This window comes from Crinia signifera, chromosome 1, assembly GCF_055691185.1.
Source record: "Crinia signifera chromosome 1, ASM5569118v1, whole genome shotgun sequence".
In the NCBI taxonomy this organism is placed as follows: Eukaryota; Metazoa; Chordata; class Amphibia; order Anura; family Myobatrachidae; genus Crinia; species Crinia signifera.
The window spans coordinates 324,084,314-324,098,830 of record NC_139217.1 but is presented as its reverse complement, the minus strand read 5'-3'; the positions used below and the strand labels follow the sequence as shown (position 1 = coordinate 324,098,830).

Below are 14,517 nucleotides of genomic sequence, written 5' to 3'. Positions count from 1 at the left end.
TACGGTTTTTCGAATTTGCGTCGCGTCGCCATGTTCTGCGGCTTATAACTTTTTTATTTTTCCACCTACGGACCTGGGTGAGGGCTCATTTTTTGCGGGCTGAAGTGTACTTTTTAATTAATACCATTATGGGATATGGGCGACTTTCTGATCTCTTTTAGCTATTTTTTTTTGGGTAGGCGATGCGACCAAAAAATGTAGTTTTGGCGTTGGGGATTATTTTCCGTTTACGCCTTTAACCGTGCGGGATAACTAATGTTATATTTTAATAGATCGGACTTTTAGGAACGCGGCGATACCAAATATGTTTATTTTTTTTATTTTTTATTTATTTTTATTTGGGAAATGGGGAAAGGGGGGTGATTTTAACTTTTAATATTTTTTTATTTTTTTTTTATTTTTAAACTTTATTTTTTTTTTTTTTTTACTTTTACTACAAGGCCCCCTAGTGTACTTGACCACTAGGGGGCGCGATCGCCTGTACTAGGTTCAGCCATAGAGCTCTATGGCTGAACGTAGTGATTTTATGCACTTCCTATTACATCCTGCCTCAGGCAGGATATGATAGGTATGCAGACACGGCCAGCACAGGGGTCTACATTAGACCCCTGGCTACCATGGCAACCGATCGGCACCCTCTGATCTCGCTGCGGGGGGCCCCGATCGGCGCCAGATGGGGGCGCCCCCCCTCCGATCAGCTATTTAAGCACTGCGGTCGCTTTGCCCGCGGTGCTTAAAGGGTTAAACGGCCACGATCGGCGAACTCGCCGCTCGTGGCCGTGAGAGCAGGGACCTGGCTGTAATATACAGCCATTACCTGCTCTCTTTCAAGCCAGCTCACTCCGTGAGCTGGCTTGATTCCCCCGCAACCGACATATGACGTATATATACGTCATATGTCGGGAAGGGGTTAAATATATATTCATGTGATAAAAGTACATGAATAAAAATAACATGCCCCTTCACAGAAAAAAATTCCTGATTTTTTGACACCAAAATTAAAAAAAAACCTTTTACTTTAAAAGTTCACATTCCAGTTCTCCATGAAAAGATGGAGAATTGCCACACGGAGAGACATGGCGAAAATCACTTAGAAAGACGGCGAAAATATCACATTGAATAGGGTGGTTCACTTTTGGAGAGCAAAATGCTCCTTCCAACGCGAAAATAGCACAAACTCGACATAAAACACGGCGAATTTTTCTCATTGAATATGGCCCTTAGGCTAGATACATACTAGAATATCCATCCAATCTTTTTGGTCGGAGTGAAAATCTGGTAATGTATGGCAGCAAATGACAACAAAAAATTGTTCATTTAAATTTTATATATCAAATGGGTTTAACTAATCCATTTGTGTCTGATTTCCAGTGTTTGGTGAAAAAAAATGTTTCCCATTTAAAAAGTTCTAATCAGTTTGCCATTATGACATGAAAGTTTTTCATTAATAAACCAGACCATAACCTGAGCTACCAATTTGAGAGAAAACAGTTTTATCATTTGTAATCTCTCTCTCTCTTTCTCCTTTTAGTATTCTCTTTTCACAGCAGTGCACAAGCATTATTCAGCTGAGGAATGGAAGAAGTTCGCTGCCAGTTCTCCAGAATGTCTGGAGGTGAATGATACAGTAGTCTTCTTTAACTACTTCAACTTGAGGAACTTCAACATGCCTTCATGCATTCTTCCTTTTACTTTTTGTTACCTACATATGACTATTTTAAAACGTTGCTGTTTCTTTACTCTCTCATGTATAATGATCAGCAGTGGTTACTACCCCTGGGTTGCAGTGCAGACCACAAAGTGCAGGGAGGAGGCACATATAGACATACATGTTATGATGCATGTAATATGGTTATCTACAGTAGGCATGTCCAAACTCTGGCCCTCCAGCTGTTGTGAAACTACACATCCCAGCATGCCTTGCCATAGTTTTAGCATTCCCTAATAGCAAAACTGTGGCAAGGCATGATGGAACTTGTAGTTTCACAACAGCTGGAGGGCCATAGTTTGGCCATGCATGATCTACAGTGTCTAGGTCTACAATCATATGGTTGACCACTAATGGTCGACAGGGTACAAAGGTCGACAGTCAAGAGGTCGGCATCAAAAAGGTCGACATGATTTTTTTATGTTTTTAGGGTGTCCATGTCGACTTAGGTCAACATGGACACAGTCTAAAGCTGTGTACACATTGCAATATATTGCTCAGTGTCTCCTTTTCATCAGGGACCAGAGATGGTCGCTGATGAATAGGAGACTCTGCCAGGTGAGCCGCAGAGGGAAACAGCTGATCTGAGGAGCAAGCCAGCGACCATAAGGAGGCTGAACACAGGAGCGTGCACCCGGCGATTTATCGCTGCAGCACAAACAAATTGCTGGCAATATGGTCGCTCAGCGTACTTTTCCTTCAAAGCCCACTCCCCATTGGCTAGTTTCACAGGAGTCTGGTGCAGAAGAAGCAGTGAATCCTAATGCCGAATACCAGGTGCTGCATGGTGGGTAATACACCCTAGAAAAACCAGGCAGCACCTATATTACATGGTATATACAAGAAGAATTGGAACATAACTGTAGTGCACTAAAATCTTAGCGCTGAGCACACTGAGGAAGACAACCTTGGTTGTCAGTGTGCTCAGCACTAAGATTTTAGTGCACTACAGTTGTGTTCCACTACCCAAGAAGCACCCTCTACTATGATGAATTCTGACATGGATGCAGTCCGAGATCTACACCTGGTAAAATATATCCCATTTGTGTGTAATTTGTAATTAGAACCCACAGTAGAGCGCTGCCCTCCGAAAAATTATTATTGTATATACCATGTAATATAGGTGCTGCCTGGTTTTTCTAGGGTGTATTACCCACCATGCAGCACCTGGTATTCGGCATTAGGATTTACTGCTCCTTCTGCACCAGACTCCTGTGAAACTAGCCAATGGGGGGGGGGCTTTGAAGGAAAAGTAAAGCCTTATGCCAAGTCCGAGGTGCTGCATGGCAGCTGTCATGCACGTAGCGTTGACGATCCCCGGATAACAGGCCAGCACATTTATACTACTTCTATCATAACACACGTTTATATTTGCTAAGATTCCCTTCCCCCTGCATTATGTGGTCAGCGCTGCAGCCATTGATTGTAACAGCAACCATCATTCTGCCACCAACCTTCTCTTCAATTGTCAGCTCTGAACACTACACTCTGCATGTTCTGCAGAATGTGGCTGTGAGCTCCGGTACGGGACAGTCTGATTTCCAGCATTTGGAGGATGTCTTATCTGCAGTCCCTCAAGTTCGCTACATCTGTCTGGATGTGGCAAATGGATATTCCGAGCAATTTGTACAACATGTGAAGGATGTAAGAGCCAGGTTCCCTAAGCATACTATCATGGTAAGCATAAAATACACACTCTTCTTACATTTACACGTTACAGATTATTGTTCCATTTTCTGATTCAACTTTCATAATAATGTTTGTGTTTAGGCTGGAAATGTAGTTACTGGTGAAATGGTAGAAGAATTGATCCTCTCTGGTGCAGATATTATCAAGGTTGGAATAGGACCAGGTACTCTTTTCTTACTTTACTGTTCACAAGAGAACTCGAATGGCAAGGCTGGTTTCACACACTCCGGCTCCTGCCGGACGGTGAAAGCCCGCACGGCCAGGGAGCCGTGCCGCACACACTAGTTTATCATGGAGGGGATGGCCAGAGCCCGGCAGCCGTCCCTTCCAGTGGTGGGATCCGGCTGCAGCCGTGCGGCCGGGTCGTGGCCGTCCCGTGTGAATGGACACAATAGTGTCCATTCACAACTAATGTGTGCGGCACGGCTCCCTGGCCGTGCGGGATTTCACCGTCTGGCAGGAGCCGGAGTGTGTGAATCCAGCCCAAGACTTTTAAAGCATCAACTGTTTGTTGGGAATGCTCTATGCAAGTTTATTGCTGGTTTAAACCATTATTCATTGTAATAAACCATTGTGGAAACAGTCATATCTAAACTATATTAAATGCAAGAGTGTAAGGCAGGCGTTCCCACCCATGCTCCTCAAATAACAGTCTAGGTTTTTCATGATATCCCTGCTTAAGCACAGGTGACAATGAATACTGCAGTTTTTTTATTTAATCATTTGGGCTGAAGCCTGGATGTCACCGAAACCCGCACTGTAGTGATGTATGCACATGGATACATGGATCTGCCTGCTTTTGTCAGAAATGCAACCAATTCCGACAGGTTTCGGCCCCGTTTCCAACAATCTCAGTCCGACTTTAAAATAAATTTGGATTGAGGAGATGAGGCAGGGAGAATGGTGCCGGATGAGCAGCACCAGCTCACCCGGTGCCGGCATCCTCCACCCATCATGATTGGCTGAGCATCAGTAGCTCACCCGGTGCCCTTTGCCATCCCACCTCCTCTCGTCCCTCACTCGGTCCCGTCAGTGGCTGGGAGAGCAGCAGCAGCCAAATCAGACAGTCGGATTTGGCTGCATTGAATAGGGCATGTTAGATCCATTCCGACAAATAAATGTCAGAATGGATCTAACGTTAATTGAATATACCCCTATATAGTCAAACGCAATAGTCCAAATCACACCGTGGGTACAGAACTTTGGACACGGGAAGTGGTTGCCAAACGGTTTTGAATCATGGCGTCCTAGAGTATCAAACTTCTTTTCACAGCACCCATAGGCCTATTTTTTTATATTTCAAAATGTAGAAAAAAAAATATTAAAATTAAGTAATTTTTTTTAAAATATGTCATACTAAGATTTAGGCCCTTATTCTGGTTGGTGCGGTAATGTCCGCGTGCGGTCGGTCCGCCGATGTTTAGTGTCTGCGCATGTGCAGAGGCGTCTCTGCGCATGTGCGAACGGGACGCACGTCCAAATTCCGCATGAAATGTGTACACTACGAACAGGGGGTGGAGAGGGGCGTGAAGGGCTGTTTGGGCTCATTAACATATGCATACGCCCCGCGTTTCATGGGCGTTCCCATGAAAACGCTGGGCGTACGTATGGTAATGCGGTCGTGACGCACGTGCAGGGGGCGGACATATCCCTGCTTTTGCACGGAGAAATGCCCGTGTTGTCTGAGGTTGCGGAAGCTGCCTGACCACTCGGTCCTGCATTCGATGGTCTGCGACCATCGAATGATGGGGAAGGTTCCCTGAGATGGAGGAGGTGTATTCATGAGAAATACACTTGCGGTCCGTTCGGACAGCTTCTTACCGCATTCGGACGGAGTGAGCGATCCGTACGAAAGGCGGGGTTTAGGACGCACGGTCCTGGCCGCATATTCGGCTCCGTCCGCACAGACCAGAATAGGCCCTTAACCCCTTCCCGACATTTGACGTACATTTACGTCATGGTCGGGAAGCACTTCCCGACACATGGCGTAAATGTACGTCATGGATTTAAACTGTCACCGCGTCTATAGACGCGGTGACAGTTTCAACATGTCTGCTGTCCCTGACAGCAGACATGTCCGTGCATGCCCAGGGGGGGCTGCGATGCCGCCCCCCCGTCGGCGATCGCTGTGATTGGCTGTTCAGTGTGAACAGCCAATTACAGCGTTTTCCTGTGTCACCGGCGAATAACGTTCGCCGGTGACACGGGATCGGAGGTGATTGGTGCTGTAAAGTACAGCACCAATCACCGCGGGGTGTAAGGGTGACACTGGTGTCACCCCACCTCACCCCGCCCGCCCCCAAAGGCCGTGATTGGTCCGTCGGACCGACGGACCAATCACAGCCATGGAGGGGGGTTTAAACTAACGGTGACTGCACTGCAGACGCCATTCCGGTCTGGAATAGCGTGCAGTGCGGTCACCGTGCCCACCTGCCGCCATATACTGACCTGATCCTTGCTCCATACTTACCTGATCACTGCTTCATCACTGCTTGATCACTGCTTGATCTGTGCCTAGTAGTGTGCTGGATGCTTCCTGGATCCTGTTGCTACTTGTGCCTTCCTGTGCTGTGAAATTGTGCTGCTGCAGTGTAATAGCTAGATAGAGAGATAGATAGAGAGAGATAGAGAGATAGAGAGAGATAGAGAGAGAGATAGTGTCAGAGAGTGCTATATTTTGTGCTGCTGCAGTGTGATATAGTTATAGATAGATAGAGAGAGAGAGATAGAGAGAGATAGAGAGAGAGAGATAGATAGAGAGGCCTAGTGACAGAGTGCTATATTTTGTGCTGCTGCAGTGTGATAGTTATAGAGAGATAGAGAGAGATAGAGAGAGAGAGATAGAGAGAGATAGTGACAGATTGTGCTATATATTTTTTATATAACTGACTGCTGCCCCCTCCTTTTGTGCTGATCAGTATAAATTAACTGATCAGCAACTTTTTGGGGGCGCAGGTTTTTTTTTATATATAGATATACCTGTCAGTGCTGCTGCTGTAGTGTCATAGAGTGATAGATAGTGATAGATAGTGATAGATAGTGATAGATAGTGAGAGATAGAGAGAGATAGTGACAGAGAGTGATAGAGAGTGTATATTTTGTGTCTGCTACCCCCCCTTTTTGGGGGTGCAGGTTTTTTAGTGTCCTAGAGTGATAGATAGTGAGAGATAGTGAGAGAGAGTGACAGAGAGTGCTAAATTTTGTGTCTGCTGCCCCCGCCTTTTGTGCTGATCACTATATCTGAGGTGATCAGCAACTTTTTTGGGGGTGCAGAGGTTTTTTTTTTTTTATATATACCTGTCAGTTGCACTGTCAGTTGCACCAAAGGTTGAGCACCTGCTGCACCTCACTGGTAATCAGTGTCGCATCACTGATCACCTTTTTTTTTTTTGTGAGTGCTGTGGGGTCTTTTTTTAATTTTTTTTTTACACACACTGTGATTTTGTGGGTGTCCTGTGGCCACTGTGCGCTGATCAGTGACGTACATCACTGATCAGCTTTTTCGGCACAGGGTTGATCTATTTTATTTTTTTTTTTGATCAAATTCCTGTTGCCTTTGAGCGCTGTTCAGTGACAGACGTTACTGACCAACATCTGTGCTCAATTTTTGGCGCAGGACCTTTTTTTTTTTTTTTTTTTAACCCCTTCAATTTTTTATTTTTAACCCCTTCATTTTTTTTTTTTTTTATTGGTATAAAGTATTTTTTTTTTTTCTGCACTACATACACACTACATATCCCCCGGGTTGAAATAAAGTTTGTACCCCCCCCTACACTATACACGTGTTGAAACATTTCACTACCAGTAACACAAAAATAAAAATGGCATCCCAAATGTCCTCCCAAATGTCCTCCCAAATGTCATCCCAGTCATCCAGAAGAATGTATTCAGCGGAGGAGGCATATGCCCTGCTTGCTTCTGACTCTGACACAGCCAGTGATGCAAGCGGGGAATTTGAAGGATTCGCCTTAAGCTCCTCTTCCTCCTCTGATGATGAGGGACCCCCTCAAAGACGCCCCCGTAGAGCAGCTGAGACCCCCCCCCCCAACAATTGATCTCGTATGGACCCCACCACCAGACAATTTTGAGCCCCAGGTTCCTGAGTTTTTGGCCATGCCAGGAATCCAATTTGATTCCACAGGTCTCAGAGAAATTGACTTTTTCAAATAATTTTTCTCTGATGATTTTGTAAATTTAATGGTGGACCAAACTAATTTATATGCCCAGCAGTTTATTGCTCAAAACCCCACGTCATCATTTGCTAGGTGGACCCCTGTAGATGCAGTAGAGATGATGACGTTTTGGGGTCTGGTGTTTCATATGGGCATAGTAAAAAAGCCAGAAATTAGGCAATATTGGAGTACAGATGTTCTGTACAGTACTCCATTTTACCGTATGGCCATGACCCGGACTCGATTTGAGACAATTCTTAAATTTATACATTACACCGATAATGCACAGTGCCCACCCAGAGATGATCCCACCTTTGACCGGCTATTCAAAGTCAGGCCGGTCATTGATCATTTCAGTGCCAAATTTGAAGAGGTGTACATCCCTGAAAAATTTATTTGTATCGACGAGTCCCTTATACATTTTAAAGGAAGGGTTAAATTCCGCCAGTACCTTCCCAGTAAGAGGGCAAGGTATGGCATAAAAATGTATAAACTGTGTGAAAGCACCTCAGGGTACACCCACAGGTTTAGGGTTTATGAAGGGAAGGATTCAAGAATTGAACCGCCAGAATGCCCCCCCTCCCTCGTAGGTGTTAGTGGGAAAATTGTCTGGGATTTAGTGCACCCCTTCCTGGATAAAGGTTATCACCTCTATGTGGATAACTTTTACACTAGCATCCCCCTGTTTAAGGCCCTTGGTTCAAGAGGTACAGCAGCTTGCGGTACTGTGCGCAAGAACCAAAGAGGCCTCCCAAAAACGCACATTGCCCAAGTAATGAGAAGGGGTGAAAGCAGGGGAATATGCAACGAAAATATGTTGTTGGTCAAATATAAGGACAAGAGGGATGTCCTTATACTGACAACAATTCACGGAGACAGTACCACCTCCGTCCCTGTACGAGGTACCAGTACCCACACCTCAAAACCTAATTGTATCCTGGATTACAATAGGTACATGGGCGGAGTGGATCTTTCAGATCAGGTACTGAAGCCGTACAGTGCCCTGCGGAAAACAAAAATCTGGTACAAGAAGGTGGCCGTGTATATCATCCAGATGGCACTGTATAACGCTTACGTGCTATTCCGTTCTACCGGCCAGAGGGGGACATTTATGCACTTTCAAGAGGAAGTCATAAAGGGCCTAATATTTGGGAACCAGCAGGCAGAGGGCCCCAGTACTTCTAGTACTGGCCCCCGTATTGTACCAGGGCAGCATTTTCCTGATGAAATCCCCTCCACTGGAAAAAAGGGCAGGACACAAAAAAGGTGCAAAGTTTGCTATAAAAAGGGAATAAGAAAGCAAACTATTTTCCAGTGTGACACTTGCCCCGACAAACCCGGCCTATGTATAAAGGAGTGTTTTAAAATATACCACACATCTATGGAATATTAGGTTCATAATTTCACCGTGCTTCGGGGGTCTTGCTAATGCCACATAGCACCCACCATTCATTCCACCAGAATCTGAGCCGCAAAATCCAAAAATCACTCCTTCCCTTCTGAGTCCTGCCATGCACCCAACTGGTATTTTTTGGTCACATGTGAGGCATTGCCGTACTCGGGAGAAATTGGGGCACAGATTTTGGGGTGCTTTGTCTCCTTCATTCCTTGTGAAAATGAAAAATTTTGAGCCAGAACTGCATTTTTGTGTAAAAAAATGTAATTTTTCATGTTCACTGCCCAGTTTTATCAAAATTGGTGAAACCCCTGGGGGTTTGAAATGTACACTATACCCCTAGATGAATTCCCTGAGGGGTGTAGTTTGCAAAATGGGGTCACATGTGGGGGAGTTCCACTGTATTGGTGCTTTGGGGGTCTTGCTAATGCGACATAGCACCCACCATCATTCCACCAGAATTTGTGCTGCAAAATCCAAATATCACTCCTTCCCTTCTGAGTCCTGCCACTTTTTGGTCACACATGAGGCATTGCCGTACTCGGGAGAAATTGGGGCACAGATTTTGGGGTGCTTTGTCTCCTTCATTCCTTCTGAAAATGAAAAATTTTGAGCCAGAACTGCATTTTTGTGTAAAAAAATGTAATTTTTAATTTTCACTGCCCACTTGTATCAAAATTGGTGAAACCCCTGGGGGTTTGAAATGTACACTATACCCCTAGATGAATTCCCTGAGGGGTGTACTTCGCAAAATGGGGTGACTTGTGGGGGGGTTCCACTGTATTGGTGCAACATAGCACCCACCATTCATTCCACCAAAATCTGTGCTGCAAAATCCAAAAATCACTCCTTCCCTTCTGAGTCCTGCCATGCACCCAACTGGTATTTTTTGTTCACATGTGAGGCATTGCCGTACTCGGGAGAAATTGGGGCACAGATTTTGGGGTGCTTTTTCTCCTTCATACCTTCTGAAAATGAAAAATTTTGAGCCAGAACTGCATTTTTGTGTAAAAAAATGTAATTTTTCATGTTCACTGCCCACTTGTATCAAAATTGGTGAAACCCCTGGGGGTTTGAAATGTACACTATACCCCTAGATGAATTCCCTGAGGGGTGTAGTTTGCAAAATGGGGTCACTTGTGGGGGGGTTCCACTGTATTGGTGCTTTGGGGGTCGGTACTCTTTACTTAGAAGGGCGCCCACGATTTTGATCGTGGGCATCGTTAGTAAAAAATCTCGGGCATCTCGGGGATTGAATGCACTAAAAAATCGGGTGCGATCAACCGACGAGATGCCCGAGATTTCCCATAGGGAACAATGTTAAATGTCTCAATTGACCCAATTTTCCTGTTCAATGCCTCAATTGACCAGATTTTTCCATAGGAAACAATGTTAAATGGGCCACAGAGGCCAAATAGGCACCCTGAAGTGTATAATGGCCACCCGAATTGTTAACGCCACCCCACGATCAACGTCAACCCGATGCGTGGCGAGCGCAGCGGTACGCGTCCTACGACCTTTTCATACCCCCACTATCCACGTCGGCGTGGGGTTGAGAATAGAAAGTGTGGCGAGCGCAGCGAGGCGAGCGCAGCGAGCCCCGCGAGGGTACGCGGACAGCTGTGAAGCCCGCGAGGGGACGCGGATACCTGTGAAGGTATCCGCGTCCCCTCGCGGGGCTCGCCACGCTTCGGGCTCGGTGGCTCGCTGCGCTCGCCACACTTTCTATTCTCAACTCCACACCGACGTGGATAGTGGGGGTATGAAAAGGTCGTAGGACGCGTACCGCCGCCCCTCGCGGGCTCGCTGCGCTCGCCACGCTTCGGGTTGACGTTGATCGTGGGGTGGCGTTAACAATTCGGGTGGCCATTATTCACTTCAGGGTGCCTATTTGGCCTCTGTGGCCCATTTAACATTGTTTCCTATGGAAAAATTGGGTCAATTGAGGCATTGAACAGGAAAATCGGGTCAATTGAGACATTTAACATTGTTCCCTATGGGAAATCTCGGGCATCTCGTCGGTTGATCGCACCCGATTTTTTAGTGCATTCAATCCCCGAGATGCCCGAGATGGGCGCCCTTCTAAGTAAAGAGTACCTGGGGGTCTTGCTAATGCGACATAGCACCCACCAAAATTCCACCAGAATCTGAGCTGCAAAATCCAAAAATCACTCCTTCCCTTCTGAGTCCTGCCATGCACCCAACTGGTATTTTTTGGTCACATGTGAGGCATTGCCGTACTCGGGAGAAATTGGGGCACAGATTTTGGGGTGCTTTTTCTCCTTCATACCTTCTGAAAATGAAAAATTTTGAGCCAGAACTGCATTTTTGTGTAAAAAAATGTAATTTTTCATGTTCACTGCCCACTTGTATCAAAATTGGTGAAACCCCTGGGGGTTTGAAATGTACACTATACCCCTAGATGAATTCCCTGAGGGGTGTAGTTTGCAAAATGGGGTCACTTGTGGGGGGGTTCCACTGTATTGGTGCTTTGGGGGTCTTGCTAATGTGACATAGCACCCACCAAAATTCCACCAGAATCTGAGCTGCAAAATCCAAAAATCACTCCTTCCCTTCTGAGTCCTGCCATGCACCCAACTGGTATTTTTTGTTCACATGTGAGGCATTGCCGTACTCGGGAGAAATTGGGGCACAGATTTTGGGGTGCTTTTTCTCCTTCATACCTTCTGAGAATGAAAAATTTTGAGCCAGAACTGCATTTTTGTGTAAAAAAATGTAATTTTTCATGTTCACTGCCCACTTGTATCAAAATTGGTGAAACCCCTGGGGGTTTGAAATGTACACTATACCCCTAGATGAATTCCCTGAGGGGTGTACTTTGCAAAATGGGGTGACTTGTGGGGGGGTTCCACTGTATTGGTGCAACATAGCACCCACCATTCATTCCACCAAAATCTGTGCTGCAAAATCCAAAAATCACTCCTTCCCTTCTGAGTCCTGCCATGCACCCAACTGGTATTTTTTGTTCACATGTGAGGCATTGCCGTACTCGGGAGAAATTGGGGCACAGATTTTGGGGTGCTTTTTCTCCTTCATACCTTCTGAAAATGAAAAATTTTGAGCCAGAACTGCATTTTTGTGTAAAAAAATGTAATTTTTCATGTTCACTGCCCACTTGTATCAAAATTGGTGAAACCCCTGGGGGTTTGAAATGTACACTATACCCCTAGATGAATTCCCTGAGGGGTGTAGTTTGCAAAATGGGGTCACTTGTGGGGGGGTTCCACTGTATTGGTGCTTTGGGGGTCTTGCTAATGCGACATAGCACCCACCAAAATTCCACCAGAATCTGAGCTGCAAAATCCAAAAATCACTCCTTCCCTTCTGAGTCCTGCCATGCACCCAACTGGTATTTTTTGGTCACATGTGAGGCATTGCCGTACTCGGGAGAAATTGGGGCACAGATTTTGGGGTGCTTTTTCTCCTTCATACCTTCTGAAAATGAAAAATTTTGAGCCAGAACTGCATTTTTGTGTAAAAAAATGTAATTTTTCATGTTCACTGCCCACTTGTATCAAAATTGGTGAAACCCCTGGGGGTTTGAAATGTACACTATACCCCTAGATGAATTCCCTGAGGGGTGTAGTTTGCAAAATGGGGTCACTTGTGGGGGGGTTCCACTGTATTGGTGCTTTGGGGGTCTTGCTAATGCGACATAGCACCCACCAAAATTCCACCAGAATCTGAGCTGCAAAATCCAAAAATCACTCCTTCCCTTCTGAGTCCTGCCATGCACCCAACTGGTATTTTTTGGTCACATGTGAGGCATTGCCGTACTCGGGAGAAATTGGGGCACAGATTTTGGGGTGCTTTTTCTCCTTCATACCTTCTGAAAATGAAAAATTTTGAGCCAGAACTGCATTTTTGTGTAAAAAAATGTAATTTTTCATGTTCACTGCCCACTTGTATCAAAATTGGTGAAACCCCTGGGGGTTTGAAATGTACACTATACCCCTAGATGAATTCCCTGAGGGGTGTAGTTTGCAAAATGGGGTGACTTGTGGGGGGGTTCCACTGTATTGGTGCAACATAGCACCCACCATTCATTCCACCAAAATCTGTGCTGCAAAATCCAAAAATCACTCCTTCCCTTCTGAGTCCTGCCATGCACCCAACTGGTATTTTTTGTTCACATGTGAGGCATTGCCGTACTCGGGAGAAATTGGGGCACAGATTTTGGGGTGCTTTTTCTCCTTCATACCTTCTGAAAATGAAAAATTTTGAGCCAGAACTGCATTTTTGTGTAAAAAAATGTAATTTTTCATGTTCACTGCCCACTTGTATCAAAATTGGTGAAACCCCTGGGGGTTTGAAATGTACACTATACCCCTAGATGAATTCCCTGAGGGGTGTAGTTTGCAAAATGGGGTCACTTGTGGGGGGGTTCCACTGTATTGGTGCTTGGGGGGTCTTGCTAATGCGACATAGCACCCACCAAAATTCCACCAGAATCTGAGCTGCAAAATCCAAAAATCACTCCTTCCCTTCTGAGTCCTGCCATGCACCCAACTGGTATTTTTTGGTCACATGTGAGGCATTGCCGTACTCGGGAGAAATTGGGGCACAGATTTTGGGGTGCTTTGTCTCCTTCATTCCTTGTGAAAATGAAAAATTTTGAGCCAGAACTGCATTTTTGTGTAAAAAATGTAATTTTTCATTTTCACTGCCCAGTTGTACCACAATTGGTGAAACCCCTGGGGGTTTGAAATGTACACTATACCCCTAGATGAATTCCCTGAGGGGTGTAGTTTGCAAAATGGGGTAACTTGTGGGGGGGTTCCTAAATTTTAGCATCTTATGGTGCCTAGAAACCTACATGGTGCCTAAAAAATAATCTCATAAAAAGGAGGCTCCAAAATCAAGTAGGTGCTCCTTCTATTATGAAGCCTGTGGTTTGGTCAACGTGCACACTAGGGCCACATATAGGATATTTTTGAAAACAAAAGAATTGGGGGAATCAATTTTTAGTCACATTTCTCTAGTAAAATGTACTGTGTTCCTTAGAAAAATGTATTAAAATTGCAAATCTGCAAAAAAAATGAAATTTTGAAATTTCACCTACACTTTGTTTTAATTCCTGTGAAACACCTAAAGGGTTAACAAACTTCCAAAATGCTGTTTTGAATACTGTGAGGGGTGCAGTTTTTGAAATGGCATCATTTATGGGGGTGTCTCACATACAAGTCCCTCAAAGTCACATCAGAACTGAACTGGTCCCTAAAAAAATCAGTGTTTGAAATTTTCTTGAAAATTTGAGAATTTGCTATTCATATTGTAAGCCTCCTAGTGTCCCAAAAAATTAAAAGGAAGTTGAAATAATGATGGAAACATAAAGTAGACATATGGTCTATGTTAGTTATTAACTATTTTGAGTGGTATGATTATTTGTCTCACAAGCAGAAAATTTAACATTTTGCAAATCGCTAAATTTTCCATTTTTTCACGACATTTTGGTATTTTTCACAAAAAAACACAGACTGTATCGACCCAAATTTACCACTAATTTGAAGTACAATGTGTCACGAAAAAAC

At 44.8% G+C, this 14,517-nt stretch overlaps 1 protein-coding gene across 1 annotated transcript in view; it reads left to right on the top strand.

The window, feature by feature from the left end:
* Positions 1-14,517, top strand: part of GMPR2 (guanosine monophosphate reductase 2) — a 30,099-nt gene that overhangs the window by 11,039 nt on the left and 4,543 nt on the right. Inside the window, exons 4-6 of the mRNA XM_083187958.1 lie at positions 1,532-1,615; positions 3,212-3,385; positions 3,479-3,560. Of these exons, the coding sequence (XP_083044084.1) occupies positions 1,532-1,615; positions 3,212-3,385; positions 3,479-3,560 (340 nt within the window). The remainder of the gene's footprint in view (positions 1-1,531; positions 1,616-3,211; positions 3,386-3,478; positions 3,561-14,517) is intronic.